The sequence below is a fragment of the Schistocerca cancellata genome, chromosome 5 (assembly GCF_023864275.1).
Source record: "Schistocerca cancellata isolate TAMUIC-IGC-003103 chromosome 5, iqSchCanc2.1, whole genome shotgun sequence".
Lineage (NCBI taxonomy): Eukaryota > Metazoa > Arthropoda > Insecta > Orthoptera > Acrididae > Schistocerca > Schistocerca cancellata.
This window is the reverse complement of record NC_064630.1, coordinates 564,576,849-564,592,116: the sequence shown is the minus strand read 5'-3', so window position 1 is coordinate 564,592,116 and position 15,268 is coordinate 564,576,849. Positions and strand designations below refer to the sequence as shown.

General features: G+C 41.7%; 1 protein-coding gene across 1 annotated transcript in view; it reads right to left on the bottom strand.

The window, feature by feature from the left end:
- Positions 1 to 7,245: 7,245 nt before the first annotated feature.
- Positions 7,246 to 15,268, bottom strand: part of LOC126188232 (uncharacterized) — a 67,849-nt gene continuing 59,826 nt past the window's right edge. The window contains exon 7 of the mRNA XM_049929784.1: positions 7,246 to 7,387. Coding sequence (XP_049785741.1) covers positions 7,268 to 7,387 — 120 coding nt within the window. The 3' untranslated portion in view covers positions 7,246 to 7,267. The remainder of the gene's footprint in view (positions 7,388 to 15,268) is intronic.

Here is a 15,268-nt window from a genome sequence, read left to right as displayed (position 1 = left end):
GCGCGAAGCCCTACAACTAGCTGCTTTTGGCCTCTTCAGCCACTGGTGGGTGTCATCTTTCACACTAGCAGAAACCTGGGAAGGAAGTGACCCAAGGGACCCATTCCTAGCGAGAGGAGCTGAAGAAGACTTACACTTCTCCGGCTCAGAAGTGGTGACTGATATCCTCGATGGTTGAGGGGGTGTGCTCCCACAGTAGGTGGTGCGGGAGCAACAGGGAGGGAAGTGCCCCCCACCGTCAAGGGTGCAGGTGTAGTCTTCAGGTTCTGAGAGGCGATAGGAATGTGCCGAGGAACTGATGGGGCGACAACAGTTCTCGTAGCAGCGGCGTAAGGCGAGGTCATAATAGCCACATGATGTAGGCGCTCAAATTTCCTCTTAGCTCAGTGTAGGTCAGTCGGTCCAGGGTCTCATATTCCATGATTTTCCTCTCTTTCTGTAAAATCCTGCAGTCTGGCGAGCAAGGTGAATGATGTGCTCCACAGTTGACACAGATTGGAGATGGGGAACATGGAGAGTATTGGGCTGTGATGGATGTCCACAATCTCGACATGTGGTGCTGGAAGTACAGCAGGAAGATAAATGGCCGAACTTCCAGCATTTAAAGATCCCGCCGGGGGAGGAATTAATGGTTTGACGTCACAGCAGTAGACCATCACTTTGACCTTCTGGAGCAATGTGTCACCCTCGAAGGCCAAGATAGGGGCACCAGTGGCAACCTCATTATCCCTCGGACCTTGATGGACGTGCCAGACGAAATGAACATTTCGCTGCTCTAAATTGGCATGCAGCTCCTCGTCAGACTGCAAAAGAAGGTCCCTGTGCTTTATAATGCCCTGGACCATATTTAAGCTCTTATGGGGTAGGATGGTAGCAGAAACATCCCCCAACTTGTCACAAGTGAGTAATGCCCAAGACTGGGCACTGTTTTTATCAAGACTGACTCAGAGCACATTTTGGACATGCCGTCCACCTCCCAATGCTCCACAAAAAACTGAGGTTTCATGATCATGAAAGATTCCCCGTCAACTCTCGTACATATGAGGTACTAGGGCGAATAAGCTTCACTGCCATCCTTAGCCGGGCGTTCTTCCCATGGTGTGGCCAGGGATGGGAACAATTTGGGGTCATATTTCTTACCACTGAAGTTAGACTTTGCCCGCTTAGAGATGGCAGACCACCAGCAAGAGATGACATACTACACTTCAGGGCATGTCATCTGCCCTGATGTCACCCACTCCGACCAGGGGCCATCCTCATGGTTGCCACCCAGCCTCACCAAGGGCCACTTGGCAGGATGGCCATTGCCTGGAGTCCCAAAGCCCCAGGGAGATGGGCACCTACTCAGTGGCGTACGTGGGGAGTTAACGGCACAGGCATCAGCAGAGCAATCCCTGTGTTGTCAGGGGGCTACAACCAACAGGGCACATAGCGGTCCCATCGCAACAGACTGGCTGGATATGAGGTGCTAAGAAGTCCATGGTCACCGTCGGCGCAGAAAGCAACAGTGCATAGTGCATGGTGGAAAACACACCCAGGAAGGTGTCCTCACCCAGGAGATGGAGAATGTGCGCAACTGCAATTGACGACGAGAAAGTGGGCTAAAGATTTCAATGCACGATGGACACGATGCACCATGTACCATGTAAGGCGCCCTTCCCCAATTGGCTCGCTCTTCGGGAAAATTTAGAAAGATGGAGATCAAACCCAACAGGGGACCATCACATGAAGGCCGAAATGTGAGAGACTCCTTTTAGTCGCCTCTTTCGAGAGGCAGGAATACCTTAGGCCTATTCTAACCCCTGACCCACAGGGGGCATTGGATTCATATAGCAGTGTTACAGTGACAACTACAAAAATGCAGCATTGCATAGTGTGTTCGATGCCATAAAAATATTTGATTTCGATGTTTCTAAGACGCTGCTTATCACTCCAGCTCATGTGAGACCACATGTGTCCTACAAAACAATGGGCCTATTCAAATAAAGAGTATTTAATTTTTCATTTTTCTTCAAAAAACTTGTATGTGTAATGTTTTCTTAACTTCAACAACCTTTAATGATCTTTTATAAAATATCAATACTTAAGAATTTATATTTGCAATGAAAACCAGAAGTTTGCATGCAATATGTAATTAGAAGCTAAAAGGCGTGAATTTTTCTTGAAAAGTGTTGGTTAAGTATGAGTTAATTAACATATATCTGTTGAATTTCATTTTTAAATGATCTAGGTAGTATTCAAATCGAAATTCGAACTGTCACCCCAGACCACGTGAATTTCATTCTACAATGATACCCGATCACACCACACATATAATTAGAATATGATCTTTTACTTATTACAAAGTGTTTCTTGAAAAATGTCAGAGCTGATTTTTCTCTGTAAGCTTGTAAAAAACATTAAGAACAACTTGCTTCTCGCAATGAACTATATTGCCTGTGCTTGTTTCACAATGAAGCAGGAAGCAGTGTCATCCATTTTCACAGAACATATTAACAGCGAGACAATCAGAGCACAAGTAGTATTTATGGAAACTGTGACTGCACACAATCACTTAGCTAAAGTATGATTAAGAAAAATGTTGATAGCTGTTAATACATCAGAATGTCTTAAAGTTTCATTTACAATGGCATACACTATGTGATCAAAAGTATCTGGACACCCCCAAAAACACACTTTTTCACATTAAGTGCATTGTACTGCCACGTACTCCATATCAGCGACCTCAGTAGTCATCAGACACCCGTGAGAGAGCAGAATGGAGTGTTCCGCGGGACTAACGGACTGCAAACGTGTTCAGGAGATTGGGTGTCACTTGTGTCATATGTCTGTAAGCGACATTTCCACACTCCTAAACATCCGTAGGCCCACTGTTTCCGAGATGATAATGAAGTGGAAATGTGAAGGGGCACGTACAGCACAAAAGTGCGCAGGCCGACCTCGTCTGTTGACTGACAGAGACAGCCAACAGCTGAAGAGGGTCGTAATGTGTAATAGGCAGACATCTATCAAGACCATCACACAGAAATTCCAAACTGCATCAGGATCCACTGCAAGTACTATGACAGTTAGGTGACAAGTGAGAAAACTTGGATTTCACGGTCTAGCGGCTGCTCATAAGCCACACATTACGCCAGTAAATACCAAACAACGCCTCGCTTGGTGTAAGGAGCATAAACATTGGACGACTGAATAGTGGAAAAATGTTGTGTGGCATAACAAATCACAGTACACAATGTGGCGATCTGTTGGCAAGGTGTGGGTATGGCGAATGCCCGGTGAACATCGTCTGCCGGTGTGTGTAGTGCCAACAGTAAAATTTGGAGGCAGTTGTGTTATGGTGTGGTCATGTTTTTCATGGCAGGGGCTTGCATCCCTTGTTGTTTTGCATGCCACTATCACAGCAGAGGCCTCCTTTTATGTTTTAAGCACCTTCTTGCTTCCCACTGTTGAAGAGCAATTCAGGGATAGCGACCGCATCTTTCAACACGATCGAGCATCTGTTCATAGTGCACGGCCTGTCGCGGAGTGGTTACACGACAATAACATCCCTGTAATGGACTGGCCTGCACAGAGTCCTGACCTGAATCCCACAGACCACCTTTGGGATGTTTTGGAGCGCCGACTTCATGCCAGGCCTCAGCGACCGACATGTATACCTCTCCTCAGTGCAGCACTCTGAAGAATGGGCAGCCTTTCCCCAAGAAACCTTCCAGCACCTGACTGAACCAATCCTTTGAGAGTGGAAGCTGCCACCAAGGCTAAGGGTGGATCAACACCATATTGAATTCCAGCATTACCGATGGAGGGCAAGACGAACTTGTAAGTCATTTTCAGCCAGGTGTCCGGATACTTTTGATCACATAGTGTATTAATAAGGTATCTAATACATAAGTTGGACCTAATACCAAGAGCAGAACACCAATGGATGAGAGTTATGGCTGCTGACCAATCATCATGCTTGCATTTGTTTACAACAGGTTTATTCCTATGATGAATTAAGTATAGTTGTTAATGTTGCATATTTATAAGCCCCCCTTTCTTTTCTGAAGCTTTTTGGGTGCTACACAATTAGTAGTAGTGTTTCTGGCACCCCTCCAGTCATGTTTTAACATGAGTTTTACTCTGCACATAGTAAATTTGACCTTTCAGATCAGGAGGTAAGGGGCTTCTTTCACTGTCATCAGGGGCACATTGATTTGTGTGACCCTCAGTGTTGGGGGAGAATTCATAAGCCAAATTTCACTGATGATGTTTAACAAATATTATCTTCTGATTGCAAATGTGTGGGCAGTACATAATAAATGTCAATACCGGTGGTGGTCATTTGGTTGCCAATTTACTGTATTTACTCGAATCTAAGCCACACTCGAATCTAAGCCGCACCTGAAATTTGAGACTCGAAATTCGGGGAAGAGAAAGTTTTAGGCCGCACCTCCAAATCGAAACAAAGTTGGGCCATTGTAATATGAGACACAATTTCTATAGTAGTTTGGTTCGAGTCATAAGCTTATCAGTTAAGCTTTGGCAGGTAGCCATTGCTATGCGTCAAGCGCTCCATCCGTATTTATACGGGTACCCTTCCTTTTTCACATGCTTCGTCTAGTTTGAATTGATTGCTTATTTTTCTTTGATCTGACAAGTGCCGTTCTCTTTGTTATAGATGTTTACGTCACCCTAAGCTGAAAATGCTGTACTGTACTGTGTCATGCATTCTGATAATGTGTGTTTATGACCTTTCGCTGCTCGCGGCATGGCTTGCTTTAGTGCACACTACTGCCGCTTACAATTTAAAAAAAGGAAGAAGAAGAAGAGGAATCGTCTCATTAGCGAAACAATGGCAAGAGACTGCTATTTGTTGTTACTTACACTGCTGCTTTCTTCGATAATGATCAACAAGAACCAAATAAGAGACTGCGTATGATAGAAGATGTTCTGAACAAGAGTCTAGCGATAATTTTTCTCCATTTGAAAATCTTTGCAGACGCCTCTTTAGTACATTACTTTCTGCACAGAAATTAGAGTCATCTCAGATTTAAAAATCTAGTCAATTGCCGTGCTTCATTTCTGACTGTATCACTATTAGGCGCAAGAATAATACGAATATAAACATGACATGATATGTATATTCTTCCGCGTTTGCTGTTGTCTCACTCTAGTTTTGTAGTTTATTAGGCAGACAGGATTTAAATGAGATAGCAGCACACACGAAAGAATACATGGCAAAATGTTTATATTCGTATTATTCTTTTGGTGAAGAGAATACTGCATGTGACTCACAATTCATAAAAGTTCCTATTACCAACCATCTCTTCTCACAGGTAGGGAAAAATTCAGAACGTAGAGTTGGCCATATTGACAAATATCCCAAACAGTTTTGCCAGTCGGATTTTCGTAGAACATTGAAACGCTGCTACATTCGAAGATGAACAATACGGAATTTGTATTTACTTTGTTGGATAATATATGAAAATGCAGTGGTCGAAACTCGGGGCGGAGAAAAAAAGCTTGTCTTCCACCTTTTTTTAAATTTATTTACTGATGCAGAGGTTTTGGCGCCAGTATTTATCTTTGTGCCTGCAAAGCATGCCTGTGTAGTGCTACATATATTCAACGGCAGAAGTTAGTTGTGGTGGCACCTACCAACATTTTTCAGAACTTCCACTTACTTCACACTCGATTCTAAGCCGCAGGCGGTTTTTTGGATTACAAAAACTAGAAAAAAAGTGCGGCTTAGATTCAAGTAAATATGGTAAATTTCTTGCTAGTAATGTGGTTCCATAGTGACGCTCAGCTGTGAGGTCAAATGAAAGTTCTTGGGAGTTGTGTTCATAATACTGTCTGTCCAGTCCAGCTTGTGATGGCACTATAGGAATATTTCCTGTTTCTAAACTTCTTAATGTTTTGTCTTATGTCCATCATGTTAGCACTGTGGTTGGGTGAAGCACAGAATTATTCATGTGTTATGTTTATATTTTGGTTACTGTTCCTGTGTCAGCTGATGTCAAATTTTTAGAATGCTGTTCTTTAGAAACAAGTCGAGAGATGGTGTATTCAGCCGTGTGATAGGCTGCTTAAAGCAGGGGCAGCAAACAGTGTTCCTTAGAAAGGTTACAGACGCTGCATTCTCTTTAACTTGATTATGGACCACTGACACGTCATACATACATGGTGGCACTCTGTGCAGAATTCTACCAGGTGGCTTCATCTGATAGATAAGGCAGTACAAGTATGGCTTTTACATATCATAAAAACAGCACACTCCGTACAATAAGATAAATGCTAGCAAACAGAGTAGCTAGGGCTGCAGCATTTTTTAAATTATTATTTATTACGAAATTATTTGTGAAAGAAAAAGCTAAACTCTAGGGAAAAGAAGAATATAGGCTTGAAAACTGAGCAACAATCTACAACTTCTGGTTCATGTGACTACCTATTGCTCAACACCTAATCTCATAATGAAGAGTTGATTTTTACTCATTTTGAAGTGTGTACTCTACCTAGAATTCTATATTATAATTATGAGTTAAATATGAGACTTTTTATAAATGTGCCACTTATTATCACACCGAAAGCATTAGTAATATGTACTGACTGGAAAAAAAAAAATATATATATATATATATATATATATATCCACACTATATGTAAATGGTGTCTTGTAACAACTGGCTAACTAAAGATGAATAAATCTGGAGGAGTTATCACCATTTGTGAAATGCATGAACGACACTATGTAACAGAAAATTTAAATATTATGAATGTCATGTTCACTGAGTACTGCTTATAAATGCATATTTTAAGAATTATAAACTTCTTACGGACTCCAATCATTAACTGACAGTCTACAGACTTCAGTTCGTTAGTTGTCAGTGTCACTAAGTTCAGGAAAAAAATGTAACTCTCAAAGCTACTAACATTGTAAACAGGAACCTTCCTGGCCTTGATACAGTACTTTGCTTCCAGACTTTAGATCAATTTCAGTAATACAAACTGGGATTCTTACTTTTTACTGTATTCTGAGAGATAAGGTGAGAGATAAGGGATTGTTGAATCAAAATTGTACTGATGTTGCAACATAGAGTAGTTACATTATGACAAAATCCTACTACACATTACAGAGATTATTATTTTTCATGCAACAGATGGTTCATAATTATGTAGACTACATTTAAAAGTTGAATGTTCCCTTTGGAACAATAGGGACCCATTATTAAGGATATAAGAAAAAAAACACCATTTACAAAAATAAATTTATTTTCAGGTATTATTCAGAAGAAACAGTTATGTCTTTAGAAGCACGTTTTCTTCTTGACTTTTTGAACAGCTTTTCCCATTCCTTCCGGTAGATCATATACAGCTGCATTGCAACTCTTGCATCTTCTACCTGAAAATAAACAAGTTTATTTTGTTTTTATCAATAAAACTTCATATAATTCACGAAACTGAAAAACAGTTATTTATCACATCAATAGAACTTTTACCAGTGTTTCAATGTTCTGGCAGCTCATTTCCCATTCCCATCCCAATAGTTGTTCTTCAACTAATTTACCAAGTGGAAGAAGACACAGGCAGAAACAAATAAGCATAACACAAAACAGTAAAATTTCATCCTCATTTAGTTTTTAAGGCCCACTTAACTGGATAAAAGAACATATTAAAAAAAACAAGTGTTTGATGATAGCGTGAGGAATGGAAAGCAATGTTTGTGACCAAGGAACAACAATTCTCTAAAAGTTAGCATTTGTGGAGGGCTGTAGCTGTTCAGCAAGGGGCACAGTACAGGGATCTAAAAGATCCAAACGCAATTGTCTGCTGTTGTACAACAACATTATGCAAGCAGTCCAACATACTTGGCTTAGAAAAGGGCAACCTGTGAAGGAAGGATAAAAGATTAAGGTTTGCTTCCCCAGGCACAGATAAAATAATTGAAATGCGGTCTGGCACAAACATAGTGTGTTTTGAGTTGTACATAATGCAAATTACAAGTAATCAGTGACTGTGGCTTTGTGTACAATTATCTGAGATTATCAAACATTAATAGTTTCTCCCACACATCAACCGTGAGGAATCATGTTGTGAAGACCATTGCAAGACAGTAAACATCGTAACTCAGCCTGGCGTTTTCAACAACATGGCACCAATGACCAGTGCCAGCTTTTGCCAACCCCACCAGCAGCTGCAACACAGTCTGTGCATCACGGGTATCGTCATCCTGCTCTGTAAGTAATCTCGCTCTACTTCCTTAATCTATTACCTTATGTTCTAACATCCTAACCCATGGAACCTATTGAAAAACAGAGTTTAGTTAAGAAAAAAGGAGAGATCAAGTCATACGTGATCAGAAGCTTCACATTTGTTGCCAGTTTTAAGGAAGGCTCCAATCTCAACAGTATTAGAGTAAAGCAGTTACTGCCAAATACAAGTACAGATCAATAAATGACATCTAAACTCATTTTCTCATTTTATGTAGTAAACATGAAATAAAGCTCCCAGCAATTTCAATGCTAAAGTTCAATGGCACTGTTACAGAAATCATGCAATTTTTTCCTGATCATACCTGTAAGACTGTTGTTGTTAGCAATGAGGCATTAACGATGTCCAGTGGTACTATTGTTTGTCTTGTGAACCTCTTAAGCTGACTGAAAACTTAGAGAGTACAGAAAGTAACTTTAAGACTGCACGAGATTTCACTGTTCACAGATATAACGATCCAAAGTTCGTTGTTGATTTACATGCGATAGAAATTCTGAATCTGCCCAACATCAAAACCGAATCTGCTACAGGCCTACTGAAATCAATCAACCAGCTAATGAGAAATTTGAAAGCAACTGAGGTCATGCAGGTTGGCACTATAATGCAAGAGGTATTATTGTCACACATATTGCTGGATCACATCAGTGTGAATCTGAGGAAACAATGGGAACCTAAGACAGTGAACATGGCATTTCTTCGTCTGAAAGAGATGGCTAAAAGTGAACAATACTGCAAGCAGAACAGGCTTTGTTAACGGACAAAAGCTTTGTTTCAACTGTCTTGGCACAGACCATAACCAAAAAGGAGGGCTGTGCGGACAGTTGCTGCATTTGTAACAAGTGGCACAACATGCTAAAAGCCAAGGTATAGTGGCAACAGAAGGCAGGAAACAAGTATTGACCAAAACAACAACATACTACAGAAGGTGTAGAGGAAAAAGAAATTGAAGTAACTCAACAGGAAGTAGATAGAGCAATTAAAAAGCTAAAGAACAAAAGTCTCCAGGAGAAGATAGGATAATGGCAGAGATGTTGAAGGCAAGAGGTGGACCACTTCAGAAAGAGAGATGTAAGTGAAGTCTGGAGAAAGGTGATCCCAAAAGAGTGGAAGTCAAGTACCATTATCCCACTGCAGAAAAAGAACTGTAGAAGTATTTCTCTACTAAGTGTACCATACAAAGTTTTATCATTAATAATTCTTCAAAAGCTGAAGATAATGTTTGAGAGTATGAGGCAGGTTTTCGGGGAGGAAGGTCAATCATGGATCAAATTTTCACAATGAGACAAATCTGGGAGAAGTGCTAGGAATTCAACTATCGGTTCCTGAAACCATTTGTTTATTTCTCAAAGGCATATGACACTATACAATGAGGGGGTTTGGCATACCAAGGAAGTTAATTGGTGAAGTTGTGTACAGCAAAGACAAAAGCCAAGGTGAAATGCCAGGTCAGCCATTTCGCCATTGCTTTTTAATTTGGTCCTGGAGAAAGTAATTCGTGGAATGATATGAGATGGTACAATGTAAGAACATAGCTATTGGAATATGCTGATGACACTACAGCCACAGCAGTCACAGGAAGATATGACAGAAACAACAGAGAACTTGGCAGAGAATGCCACTGACATTGGACAGGATTAATATGGAGAAGACTGAAAGGATTGAAGTATACAGAGAAGCCCCAATTAATGCCCTCATTGCAGGTTAGAATATGGAATATAACCAGAGTGGAAAATTTTAATTACCTTGGCACGTGGTTCAACAGGCATAATAACCTAAACAAGAAATTACTCAAGGCACTGAAAATGGGTCTAAAACTTATTTCAGTCTGAAGCAGATAATGTTATCAAAAATATGTCTGTTAAGATCAAACTTAAAGCCTACAATGCATTGATAGTATTGCTGTTGTTATATAGGACAGAAATGTTAAGCACCACAAAAAAGATGAAGAGCACCTGCTGATCTTTGAAGAGAAAATCATGAGAAAGACCTTCCGACCAATCTGCGAAGAGAACACATTGCGACGTAGATGGAACCAAGAACTGTATGACCTAATGAAACAACCAAACACTGTGCAGAAAATTAAAATGTGGGGAATCAGTCTGGCAGGGCACATTGCTAGGAGCCCACAAACATGCTGAGCTAGAGATGTGCTTATGGGAAAACCTGATGGAACTTGTCTAATTGGAAGAGCAACGAGTACGAACTACAGAATGACTTTCAGCAACGGGGGTCCACGAGAACTGGAGCCAAAGTGCACAAGATAGTCATTTATGGAGGAACATTGTTAAGATTGGCACATGACCTTATTGCCAATATTATGTATGTAAGCAAAGAAGGGAAAGCAGAAAGGTGGAAGGAGTATATAGAGGGTCTATAAAAGGGCGATGTTCTTGAGGACAATATTATGGAAATGGAAGAGGATGTAGATGAAGATGAAATGGGAGATATGATACTGCGTGAAGAGTTTGACAGAGCGCTGAAAGACCTGAGTCGCAACAAAGCTCCGGGAGTAGACAACATTCCATTAGAACTACTGACAGCCTTGGGAGAGCCAGTCCTGACAAAACTCTACCATCTGGTGAGCAAGATGTATGAGACAGGCGAAATACCCTCAGACTTCAAGAAGAATATAATAATTCCAATCCCAAAGAAAGCAGGTGTTGACAGATGTGAAAATTACCGAACTATCAGTTTAATAAGTGATGGCTGCAAAATACTAACACGAATTCTTTACAGACGAATGGAAAAACTAGTAGAAGCCGACCTCGGGGAAGATCAGTTTGGATTCCGTATAAATATTGGAACACGTGAGGCAATACTGACCCTATGACTTATCTCAGAAGCTAGATTAAGGAAAGGCAAACCTACGTTCCTAGCATTTGTAGACTTAGAGAAAGCTTTTGACAATGTTGACTGGAATACTCTCCTTTAAATTCTAAAGGTGACAGGGGTAAAATACAGGGAACGAACGGCTATTTACAATTTGTACAGAAAGCAGATGGAAGTTGTAAGAGTCGAGGGGCATGAAAGGAAAACAGCGGAGTGAGACAGGGTTGCAGCCTGTCCCCGATGTTATTCAATCTGTATATTGAGCAAGCAGTAAAGGAAACAAAAGAAAAATTCGGAGTAGGTATTAAATTCCATGGAGAAGAAATAAAAATGTTGAGGTTTGCCGATGACATTGTAATTCTGTCAGAGACAGCAAAGGACTTGGAAGAGCAGTTGAACGGAATGGATAGTGTCTTGAAAGGAGGATATAAGATCAACATTAACAAAAGCAAAACGAGGATAATGGAATGTAGTCGAATTAAGTCGGGTGATGCTGAGGGAATTAGATTAGGAAATGAGACACTTAAACTAGTAAAGGAGTTTTGCTATTTGGGGAGCAAAATAACTGATGATGGTTGAAGTAGAGAGGATATAAAATGTAGACTGGCAACGGCAAGGAAAGCGTTCCTGAAGAAGAGAAATTTGTTAACATTGAGTATTGATTTAAGTGTCAGGAAGTCGTTTCTGAAAGTATTTGTATGGAGCGTGGCCATGTATGGAAGTGAAACACGGACGATAACTAGTTTAGACAAGAACAGAATAGAAGCTTTCGAAATGTGGTACTACAGAAGAATGCTGAAGATTAGATGGGTAGATCACATAAGTAATGAGGAAGTATTGAATAGGATTGGGGAGAAGAGAAGTTTGTGGCACAACTTGACTAGAAGAAGGGATCGGTTGGTAGGACATGTTCTGAGGCATCAAGGGATCACCAGTTTAGTATTGGAGGGCAGTGTGGAGGGTAAAAATCATAGAGGGAGACCAAGAGATGAATACACTAAGCAGATTCAGAAGGATGTAGGTTGCAGTAGGTACTGGGAGATGAAAAAGCTTGCACAAGATAGAGTAGCATGGAGAGCTGCATCAAACCAGTCTCAGGACTGAAGACCACAACAACAACACAACAACATATTGGACAGTGAAATAAAACCATCAGCCTGCAGAAGTACTATTGACAACTTCTCCTGTAAACATCACTGGAAAAAATGCGAAGATGTACCAATGCAGAGCATTTCTTGATGGTGCCTCACAAATGAACTTCATATATACCAAATTAGCAGATCGGCTGGGACTACAGTTCAGCTGGCATCTGATGCCAATAAATAGTATCGGTGATGTTCAAGCTACAGAATCATTGCATGTTTACCAGGTGTGCCTTTCCTCAAGGGTTGCTGACAACTGTACACATACTGTAGGTGAACTAATGCCACATACAACAAGGCTACTCCCAATAACATCCTTTGATGTCACCATCTGGTAATTTACAAAGTACATAACTGTAGCAGAGCTATCAGTCAACAGCCTGGTGAGACTGACCTTCTGCTTCGAGGATTGTTCGTTTTTCACACATTAAAAACTTGTTAAGTGAAGAGGGAGAACCATGCAAATTTGCAGGACATATAATTAAGATGCATTGTGTCAGACATGATACCTCCATTCAATCAAGCCCAATGTGCAAAGGGTATTGTCACGCCTCGCATGCAATACGAAACTTAAATTTCAGATCAAACAGTTCAGGTAACAAGAAGAAATTAATTCTGTTTAAGGCACAATGTATAAGCTTTATGAGAGAATATGAAGATTTGAATCATATGGAATTGATGACCAGAGAGAGAGAGAGAGAGAAACCTGCTCAAATTACATGCCAAAGCATCCGCTGCTTAAAGATGCAAGCTGTACTAATAGACTTCATGTAGTGATTAATGCCACAGAAAAAACATCAACAAACACTTGCCTCAATGACATCTCGTCTTGGAGAAAGTAAGCTATGGTGGACAGGTCCAGTCACTTCAGGAGACCTAAAGCACCATGAATTATGCAGATGAATTAGCTGACATACCAGAGACACATAATAAACATGTTCGCTTATTCACTACTACCTGCACTGTGAATGAAATAGCCCAACATTATTCTTCACACTCAAAATTGGAAAAAAAAAACCGGTGTATGTACTGAAGTGTACAATCTCAAACAGCCACCCACCAAGAGGCACCAAGAAATCTTGACCACAGGAGAATTTAATATAGCATCAAGGGCAGCAATTCATATAGTGCAACAGCACATTAAGTACAAGGAGACTGAAGAACTACTACATGTCAAACGATCCCCAAAGAAAGCAAACTTATCCCACTTCATTTCTTTCTGGACAAGGAAAAGTTGTGTTGAGTAGCAGACAGGCACAATGAAAAGACACGTACATGTTAGCTATTGGCCTAAGCCTTCATCAGGAAAGGAAGCATACACACACATTCATTCATACAAGCAAGCATACCATACACACACACACACACACACACACGTTCCGACCAGAATGAAACTATCACGTAAAATGGAAACAGCAATCTGGAGAGGCCAGGAAAGGGGTAGCAGGGGATGAGTAGGTGGAGAGAAGAGTGCTGTCAAGCAGAGTGTGCAGGAACTAGACTGCCCATAGACACAGTATCAGAAGGTTGTGGGGCATGGAGGTGGGGAAGGGGGAGGGGAGAAATGGGTAGTGAAAAAGGAGAGGAATGAGGAAGGGGAAAGATGGGCAGGCAGACAGCGGCACAAAAGGAGGGTGGGAGAGGAGAATGGGTAGGAGGTGATAGGACAAAGGGGGTGGAAACTGTTGGGTGGACGGCATGGGGACATTAGGTTATCGCAGATTGAGGCTAGGAAAACATCTGCGTAGTTCAGAGAAGTGTTGGTGGAGGAGAGGATTCAGATGGGTCAGGTAGTGAAGCATCCATTGAAATCAAGTATTTTATGTCCAGCTGCATGTTGTGCCACAGGAAGGTCTACTTTGCTCTAGGCCACAATTTGGCAGTGGCCACTCATCCTGGTGAACAGCTGGTTGGAAGTTATACCAACATAAAAAGCTGTGTAATGATTGCAGCAGGGCTGGTACATGAAATGGATGCTTTCACAGGTGGCCTGGCCTCTGATGGGGTAGGATAATCCTATGACAGATCTAGAATAGGATGTGCTGGTTGAGTGGATTGGGCATGTCTTGCATCTAGGTCTTCCACAGGGATATGATCCCTATAGCAAAGGTATGGGATTGGGAGTGGCATAGGAATGGACTAGGACATTGTGGAGGTTGGGCAGGTGATGGAACAGCACTTTAGGAGGGGTAGGAAGGATCTTGAGTAGAATGTCCCTTATTTCAGAGCATGATGATAGATAATCAAAGCTCTGGCAAAGGATGTGGTTCAGTTGTTCCAGTCCAGGGCAGTACTGGATGACAAACGGGGCACTCCTTCGTAATTGGTTGTTGGGGGTGGTGGGAGGATAGAGGGTGTGAGAAAAAATGGCACTAGAGATCTGTCTGTGGACTAGCTATGGACGATAGAGCCTGTCTGTGAAGGCCATGGTGAGACCCTCAGCATACTTGGCAAGGGAGTGCTTGTCACTGCAAATATCCCATCCCGGGAGGCCAAGCCGTATGGGAGGGTTTTTTTGGTGAGGAAAGGTTTAATGTGGTCAGATGTGTGGACGGAGCCATCAGAGAGGAGGTGATCAACGCCCACAAAGGTGGCACATTGGGATGAGAAGGACCAGTTGAAGCGTATGGGAGAGAAGGTGTTGAGGTTGTAAAAGAATGAAGATAGGGTATCTTGGCCAACATATCCTGCATAGATTTTTATATTGGTATGACTACCAATTAGCTCTCCACCAGGATGAACGGCCACCTCCAAACTGTGGCCAAGAGCAAAACACTATCATGTGGCACAGCATGCAGCTAAACATAACATGCTTGATTTCAATGGCTGCTTCACTTAGGATCCTCACTCCATTCCTTTTTCGCTCCCCATTTCTCCTCCCCATCCCCTTTCCCTGCAGCCTTCCAATGTTGCGCCTATTGGCAGTTTAGTCCCTGCACGCTCTGCCAGACAGCGCTGTTCTCTCCCCCACCTACACCCTACTATTCCTACCCCTTCCCGCCCTCATCCAGACTATTGCTTCTATTCTACATGACAGTTGC